The sequence below is a fragment of the Alosa alosa genome, chromosome 9, assembly GCF_017589495.1.
Source record: "Alosa alosa isolate M-15738 ecotype Scorff River chromosome 9, AALO_Geno_1.1, whole genome shotgun sequence".
NCBI lineage: Eukaryota > Metazoa > Chordata > Actinopteri > Clupeiformes > Clupeidae > Alosa > Alosa alosa.
The window spans coordinates 28,945,959-28,954,379 of record NC_063197.1 but is presented as its reverse complement, the minus strand read 5'-3'; the positions used below and the strand labels follow the sequence as shown (position 1 = coordinate 28,954,379).

Here is an 8,421-nt window from a genome sequence, read left to right as displayed (position 1 = left end):
ATCTCAAGTGTTTGTGTTTCGTTTCTTATCAACGTGACTCAGCTTCCTCTTTAAAATTCCATGTCTCCCCCTTTCTCTTGTTCCCTCTTCACTTCTGCTTTCAGGAGTGTCGCATTCGTAAGAACTTCTCGTCTCTTCGAGCCATCGTCTCGGCCCTGCAGTCCAACCCCATCTACAGACTCAAGAGGACCTGGGCCTGTGTGCACAAGTGCGTATCTGTCCCCACCTGCCCTCCCCTCCACTCTCTATCTTGCTATCTCACTCTCTCTGTCCGTGAAGACCTGTGCTATCAGTCAAAGCTGACCGATCTGCTAAATGAATGGACTGCTCATTAACTCTAACAATCAATATAATCCACTGGAGAGTAAACACCACTTGGTATTGATTTGTGGCAAGGCTTCATTTTTGGCATAAAATATATTTTCTCTCTCTCTCTCTCTCTCTCTCTCTCTCTCTCTCTCTCTCTCTCTCTCTCTCTCTCTCTCTCTCTCTCTCTCTCTCTCTCTCTCTCTCTCTCTCTCTCTCTCTCTCTCTTTCTTTCTTTCTCTTTTTTCTCTCTCTCTCTCTCTTTCTTTCTCTTTCTTTTTTTCTCTCTCTCTCTCTCTCTCTCTCTGTATTTGTGTGCTAATGTTCCTCCTCTTCTGGGGCCTCTAGGGACAGAATGCAGATATTTGAGGAGCTGTCAGAAATCTTCTCCGATCACAACAACTACCTGACCAGCCGGGAGCTCCTGATGAAGGTAAGAAAGTCGTTGCTGATAAGTGGATGTCTGGGCAACACAGCATAGACATGTTGACATATCAAAACGGTTGTTTTGAAGTTGTTATACTCAAAAATGCATGTCGTAGCTGTTGAACACGATGTTTTTCTTGGAGGTGGAGCATCCTTTACCCAGGATGCCCCCCTCTCTCTCTCCCCAAGCTCTCATCATGTCTAAAACACTTGTTGACTTCATGTCTAAAACTTGTTGTTCCCTACAGGAGGGCACGTCCAAGTTTGCCAGCCTGGACAGCTGTGCGAAGGAGCATCAGAAACGCTCTCAGAAGCGCTTGCAACTGCAGAAGGAAATGGTCAGTGAGTGGAAGCTGAGCAGGATGAGCGTAGATATTTTAGGAAGAGGGGAAAGAGGAAGGATGTGTCGGTTTTTTTTTTTTTCTTCCAGTGCGTTGGCATGAGCTAACCTCTGATGTTTACTGTCTGTTGCTTAGGGTGACATGCAGGGGACAATACCGTACCTTGGGACATTCCTCACAGACCTGACCATGCTGGACACAGCTTTGCCGGACTTTGTTGAGGTAAGAGCGCTCTCCTTATAAACAAACAATAAACAAACAACCCTGCTGTCTTGACTTCCTCTGCAAGGCCTATTGATAAATCAAAGTGTTTTACTCTGAGTAGATAAAGGAACATAGACATCCATTCAGTAACGATAAAAGTAATCACAAAAGAAAGATGAAAAATAGCAACATAATATTAAAAACAAGACCAAGCTGGACAGAGTGTTTTGTTAAGGGGTCTTTCCACAGTATGTGAGAAATGGAGTGTGGACCGATTCTCCCCCTCTGTGTGTTCCTGCCTGTGTTTGTGTTTCCAGAGCACAGCACAGTGTGAAAGATCAGCTCTTGACAGTGACCATCTTTGTGTCTCTTGCAGGGCGGCCTGATCAACTTCGAGAAGAGGCGCAGGGTGAGTTGCTATTTTTGGAGCCGCCTCTGAGTCTGAGCACCCATTTGCTCCCCGTCTCGACTTGTCCAAAACACATTGTGTGCTGTCTGAAAAGCGAGCAAATCGATGTGACTGAAACCGATCTCTCCTCTCTCCATATCTCTCTCTCTCTCTCTCTCTCTCTCTCTCTCTCTCTCTCTCTCTCTCTCTCTCTCTCTCTCTCTCTCTCTCTCTCTCTCTCTCTCTCTCTCTCTCTCTCTCTTTTCATCTCTCTCTCTCTCTCTCTCTCTCTCTCTCTCTCTCTCTCTCTCTCTCTCTTTCATCTCTCTCTCTCTCTTTCATCTCTCTCTCTCTCTCTCTCTCTCTCTCTCTCTCTCTCTTTCCTCTCTCTCTCTCTCTTTCATCTCCTCTCTCTCTCTCTCTCTCTCTCTCTCTCTCTCTCTCTCTCTCTCTCTCTTTCATCTCTCTTTTTCATCTCTCTCTCTCTCTCTCTCTCTCTCTCTCTTTCATCTCTCTTTTCTCTCTCTCTCTCTCTCTCTCTCTCTCTCTCTCTCTCTCTCTCTCTCTCTCTCTGTCTGTGTAGGAGTTTGAAGTGATTGCTCAGATAAAGTTGCTTCAGTCTGCCTGCAACAGTTACTGTCTGAATTCCAACCGGACGTTTCTGCACTGGTTCAGTAGTCAGCCTCAGCTCACTGAGGAAGAGAGGTATTTCAGTTCATGATGTCATCTCCTCTCCCTCATCTCTCCTCATACTGTAGGGCCTATGTGTTTTTGATTATTTTAACAGCAGTCGCAGCAATTATGCCATATATTTTTTTTGTCAAATTCTGATTCTTTAGCTTTCCGCTCAGTGTTTGTGCTAAAATTTGTTTTTAAAAATTGCTCTGTAAATCTGAAACATAGTGGCTTGAATCGAGCCATGAGTAGTCTGGGTCAATCAACAGAGCGCTTCAGGGACACGGGGGGGTGGGGGGTGGGTCTGATGTGTTTGGCTGTTGAGCTGAAATGTCAACAACTTTTTGCAAAATGAATTGCATACTCTACCTTTGATGGATCTTTGTCAGTTTGTGTATTCCATTCCTCATGTACGATATCTCCTTCTTAGCTACGGTCTGTCCTGTGAGATTGAAGGGCTTGGAGACAGCAGTCCAACATCACCCAAACCTCGCAAGAGTATGGTGAAGAGGCTAAGTCTGTGAGTACTTATTTATTTCTGTTGTTGCAAGCACATTACTGATAGCAGGGTGAGGCATGTTGAGACGTCTGCCAACTGGCCTTATTGTTACATCTCTGTACAATCTGCAGTGAGTAGTCATGTACCATTTCGATTGTAAAAGTTGTCTTTAATTAAAACCTTACTTTCAAAACACCATAATGAAGGGGAATTTGAGAGAGGCGTTGTAAATCTAAAAACCGGTGTTGAGATACTTGTCTTGAGTTGATTCATAGCAGACATTTACATCATGCTTGTTTTTGAAAACTTTATCTGACCCAATTTGTTCTCCTCCTTTGAAAGGCTATTCCTGGGAACAGACACCACCACATCGAATTCCCCAGTCAGGGAAACGCCTCGCTCGCCCCCTACTGGCAGCTCAGGGGAGAGCATGGACTCAGTGAGCGTGTCGTCCAGTGACTCGAGCCCCTCAGACAGTGAGGGAATGACTCCCACACACTCCTCAGATACCCAGCTAAAGAAGGTACACACACATACACATGCATACACCTACACATATACATAACATAAGCACATAATACACAGAAGCACACACACACACACACACACACACACACACACACACCAGCCATATACTAGTTACTGATACTAATTTCATACTTCTGTGTATACTGTATGCATAGGACAATGTATGTATTGATTTGTTATCCTATGTGGTTTTGACGTAGCTTTCAGAATCCTCCTCCTGTACCTCACTGCATTCCATGGACACGACTTCCTCCTCGGCCAGCAACCCCCTGAGCCTGGCGTCCCCCACGCAGCCCTCGGCGCCCCACTGCACTCACCGGCGCTCGGCCTCCCTCACCCCCTGTCCCCCACCTCCCCCCTGCCCCCCGCCTACAACACCCAGGCCCAGGACGCCTGCATCATCCGCGTCAGCCTGGAGCAAGGCAACGGAAACCTCTACAAGAGCATCATGGTTAGTGTGTGTGTTTGCGTGCGTGTGTGTGTGTGTGTGTGTGTGTGTGTGCCCGCGCGCGCAAGTGTGTGTGTGTGGACCGCAACTCCACAGAGCTGCCACAGAGCAAGATTAGAGGTTTAAGCCATTAAGAACCGTACTGGGTAGAATCCAACATTGTGCCCTTTACCTAAGTCCACTTACCAGAAGTAGAGCTTTTGGGTTTCGCATAACACAGCCATCGAGCCAACCTGGAAATTGGACTTTGTGGAATACATATCTCAAAAATGTAGTGTGGGAGTGGACATTAAAACTGGTGTTTTAATAAATGTACTGGTATAAGATCAAATGTTTGCATTTATTTAGCTTATAGACAGTTCAGGCAAATGCTCAATTTCCTGCCTTCTCAGAATGTCCTCATGGAAGCTGAATGTAAGTGAATGATTGCTGAATGTCAGCAATTGATTTTGGACATTCTCTCTTTCCAGCTGACCAGTCAGGATAAGACCCCAGCGGTCATCTCTAGAGCGATGGCCAAGCACAACCTGGAGGAGGAACAGGCTGATGACTATGAACTGGTGCAGGTCATCTCGGAAGAGAGAGGTGAGTAGCTTACGTACCCAGTCATCTCTTTTGCCTGTCAATTTAGATCCCTTTCTTTCTTTTTCCCCTTCCTTTCTCCTTTCTTTCTTTCTTTCTTTCTTTCTTTCTTTCTTACTCTCATTAATTCTCCATTACCCTTTCTTGTCGTATAATATTGCACCAGCTTTAAAATACTTCAATCACTGCAACATAAACAGTCCCTCTTAACGATATAAGACACATCCCATCTGTGCTTGATCATATTTTTTCTGTTGTTTTATTGTGTTGCCAATTTTTTTTCTCAAAACATGAATTCACCGTCTTTCTCTCTCTTTCTCTTTCTCTCCCTCCCTTCTCCTCCTCCTCTTTCTCTCTCCAGAGCTGGTGATCCCTGACAACGCCAACGTGTTTTACGCCATGAACACCTCAGTCAACTTCGACTTCCTGCTCCGGCTGCGCGGCTCAGCGGGGCGGGCGGTTCAACTCCGCAGTCGCTGCAGCTCCACGCTCCCCCGCGCACAACAGCGCAGCAGCCTCTCGCTCCGCCTCAGCAAGGTCACCTTGTGACATCCCCCCAACGGGCTGTCACGGGAGGTCAGAGGACAGAGCTGACGATGGACCCAAGGGTGGTGTTTGAGGAGTGGGTGGGAGTTTGGACCGTTTTAACTACATAAGCTTGAGACGAAGGGTGGCAGACACAGCCGTGGATGTGAACTCTTGAAGGTGTGATCGAGATGGTGATGTTTTTACTCTTATCCCCCTTTAAGTATATCTGCCTGCACAAGCCTGCCTCACTCTCTGCTCTGGCCCCCAGCCTCACCTCCTGCCCTGTATTAGCCTGTGCCTTCCATAGCCGCCTTAGCCCTGGAACTCGCCCACGTGGACTGGAGGATGCCCAGTTAGTCACTGGCACCTGGATGGATACGGCCCCAGACCAGGGTCCGGTACGTTCTTGGTTCTGGCTAGCTGCAATCTGGTTAGGTGAGCTGCGGAGGAGTTTATGAGTGACCCCAAGCGGAGGTCGGCCATGTGGGACTGCGTTGAAGCTCACATAGTGGGGAATGGGCAGGGGAAGGGTGATGATGACTCCTTCTGCTCACCTCTCCGGTCACATCCTCCTGCCCACGGTGGGCTGTTATTGGTTTTGCACACGTGCAGGAGAAGCCTCCTGCTTACCGTCAGTATTCTACTGCTTTTTAATGAAAAAGAGACACTTCCCTCGTTCCTCCCCCCCTCTCTCTCTCTCTTTTTCTCCCTCTTCTGTGAGCCCCACAAGTCTGCCACAAACATGGAGCACAAGCAGAGGAGGATGGACCGCAGAGATAGATCTCAGATCCAATGCCTTGGGCGAAGATGGAGAAGGAGACTAATTTCACATCTGTTGCCTTAAACAGTGATGATGATGATGATGATGATGAGCTCAAGCAGGAGACATTTCAGAAGAGACTGAGCTCAGCCGTGCCTTGAGCGATGAAGACGGAGGAGAACAGGATGCTTCTAAAGAGACCGAACTCACATCTGTTGCCTTGAGCGATGACTGTGATGGAGGAGGAAATGCTTCAGAAAAAGACTGTTCTGAGATCGGTTGCCCTGAGCGATGACTGTGATGGAGGAGGAAATGCTTCAGAAAAAGACTGTTCTGAGATCTGTTGCCCTGAGCGATGGTGCAGATGAGTGGGTGAACTCTCTCTCGTGTCCCTCTCATATTAGGAAGGGGAGCAGGAGGAGCCCTGTGATGATGATGATGATGATGCCATGTTGCTTGCCGTCCGCTCTGTTTGTGCACCGTGTGGTCAAGCGCGGACCCGTGCCTCTCGTGTTTCCTGCGAGCTGTTTGACGAATGCAGTGGAGATTGCGTTCTGATTGGTTCCTACTTGGTTATAACAAGTCCCATTCTTTAATGTATATTCTTTAATTTTTTCTCTCTCTATTTCACCATTTTTTGGGTGTTTGTCCAGTATTATGTTCTCCTATGAAGGTTGTAGCAGTCACACCAGTTGTTGGTGAGATACATTTATAACTGGTAGCCTGGAACAAGACACCTGTCGGGGTTAACCATCTGTATCAGAGTTGCACTTGCCAGAAAGACAAAAAGAGTTCTGTGGGTATTCCCTGCAATCGCTCCTGGTCCTCCACTTGTTCTCACAGAATGAAAGAAATTGTATTGTATTATATATTCTTTTTTTTTTTTTTTTTTTTATGTCATTTTGTAACACGCAGAGAAAGAATTATAATTCTTAAGAGAGTGCGAGGAGAAAGATGGGATGTTTTTAATTGGTCTCTTTTCGGTCAACCGAAGCCGTGTCAAAATAAGTAATGAGAGTATGCTGTGAAACGTGACCGGAAGCAGACGGTAGTGTTATTCAGTGTGTGCTTATTCAAACACATTTTCGTGAAGAGTTTTCTTTGCCACACACACACACCTCCCCCTTACCACTCAATGGAGTCCCTTAATTCAATGAAATCTAGTCTCATGGTGCACACAACCCCTTGTCATAACACTAAATCACTTGTTCAACCAACCCCCTCCAAACATACACACACAGTGTTCTGTTTCTCTCATAGAGGTCAGTCATTTCTCAGTGTCACTGACTCCCAGTGCACACACTCTAATCCAATGCTATTCACCTCCAGCGTATTATAGTACCCCCCCACCCCTAGTAACACTTGGAGCCCTTCAAGAACTCAAGACTGACACTAATTCTGCCATGTTTGTTTATGTTGCCTCCAGCGCCTCTGCTGCTGCTGCTGCTGCTGCTCTTGTTGACTGTGCCATATTCACACAGATGCTAGCCTACCTGATGCTTTCATGCTAACTCGAGTAGCCTAGAGATGCTGACAGTGACCCTTTTAGACGCATATCAGCTATGTCTGCCTCTCTCGCCGGCCCTTACTGGAAGCAGTAAGGCTTTACTGGGCTGCTCTGGAGGGACGAGGAGAGACTTTACTGGGTCATTGTCATGTATTTGATTCAATGCAGCACTTGTGGATTTTCCTCAATTCTCTATTTTGAGTCTTTTCTTCACTGCCAAAGAATTCTCTATCTACAAATGTCAATGAATAAATTATTATTATTATCATTACTTTTGTGGTGTACTTGTCTTTCTTCCCTTTGTAGTAGCTATATTTCATAGTAGAAGCAAAGAAATTAAAATAAAACTATCAGACATTAGAACATGGAATTATACAACTATAGCTTTTTTGTGACCTTATTCATTATGCTTAGTGTGATTCATATGAAGTATTCTGAAGAAAAAAAAATATTATTTTAATAATACTTTTCATTAATTACAGTAAAACATTTACTCTACACACAAAATTTCTATGAAATGTTGTATACACATGGTCAAAATTATTGAGCCAAAAGTGAAATTCAATGTTTTACCCGAAATGACATTCTGAATATTTAAAAAATAATGACAATCAAGATTATAAGAATAACTTTATTTTATGCAATGAAATTGTTACAATCATTATTTAGTATGAAGTCCTTTATTCTTCAAAAATTACTGGGCATACAGTAATCAGATTCAAAAAGACATACGGTACTCTAGTGTCACTTGCTCATTAAGCTGAATACCACTGTCACAGCCTAGCCAGTTTTTCCACGGATTCCACCATGGAGCTCCATCTTGCTAAAAATGGTTTGTGCACAGGGAGAACTAATATGGCTTAATGCTTGTGGGCACCATGTTAGATGCAAATAGTTCACCTATGACGTTTGTGTCACTGGTTGTGTACAAAGCAGTGCCAATCATCTTCCTCTGTCAGTCACCATAACGCCTGACTTTATTTTACAGGATAGTGAAGAGATGACAGAAAATTAGTGAGGGAGAGAGATGGAGAGTGGGTTTGAGAAAAATCCTGAACCCAAACCTGGGTCCCTGAACCTCTTACCTGTTTGCATCCCTGATACAAATTTGTCCTTATCCATATTAGTGGGCACTTCTCATTTGCCAAGATGATCCATCTATCTGACAGGTGTGACATATCAAAAGATGTTGAGTAAAAGGCACAATTATTTCACAGATGTGCCTTGGA

At 45.2% G+C, this 8,421-nt stretch overlaps 1 protein-coding gene across 1 annotated transcript in view; it reads left to right on the top strand.

Moving 5' to 3' along the window:
- The window catches only part of rgl1 (ral guanine nucleotide dissociation stimulator-like 1), a 15,196-nt gene extending 10,244 nt beyond the window's left edge, over positions 1-4,952 (top strand). Inside the window, 12 exon segments of the mRNA XM_048253052.1 lie at positions 105-208; positions 655-739; positions 981-1,070; positions 1,209-1,295; positions 1,654-1,686; positions 2,249-2,370; positions 2,771-2,860; positions 3,182-3,362; positions 3,568-3,706; positions 3,709-3,818; positions 4,286-4,400; positions 4,759-4,952. Of these exon segments, the coding sequence (XP_048109009.1) occupies positions 105-208; positions 655-739; positions 981-1,070; positions 1,209-1,295; positions 1,654-1,686; positions 2,249-2,370; positions 2,771-2,860; positions 3,182-3,362; positions 3,568-3,706; positions 3,709-3,818; positions 4,286-4,400; positions 4,759-4,946 (1,344 nt within the window). The 3' untranslated portion in view covers positions 4,947-4,952.
- The last annotated feature ends 3,469 nt before the right edge of the window (positions 4,953-8,421 follow it).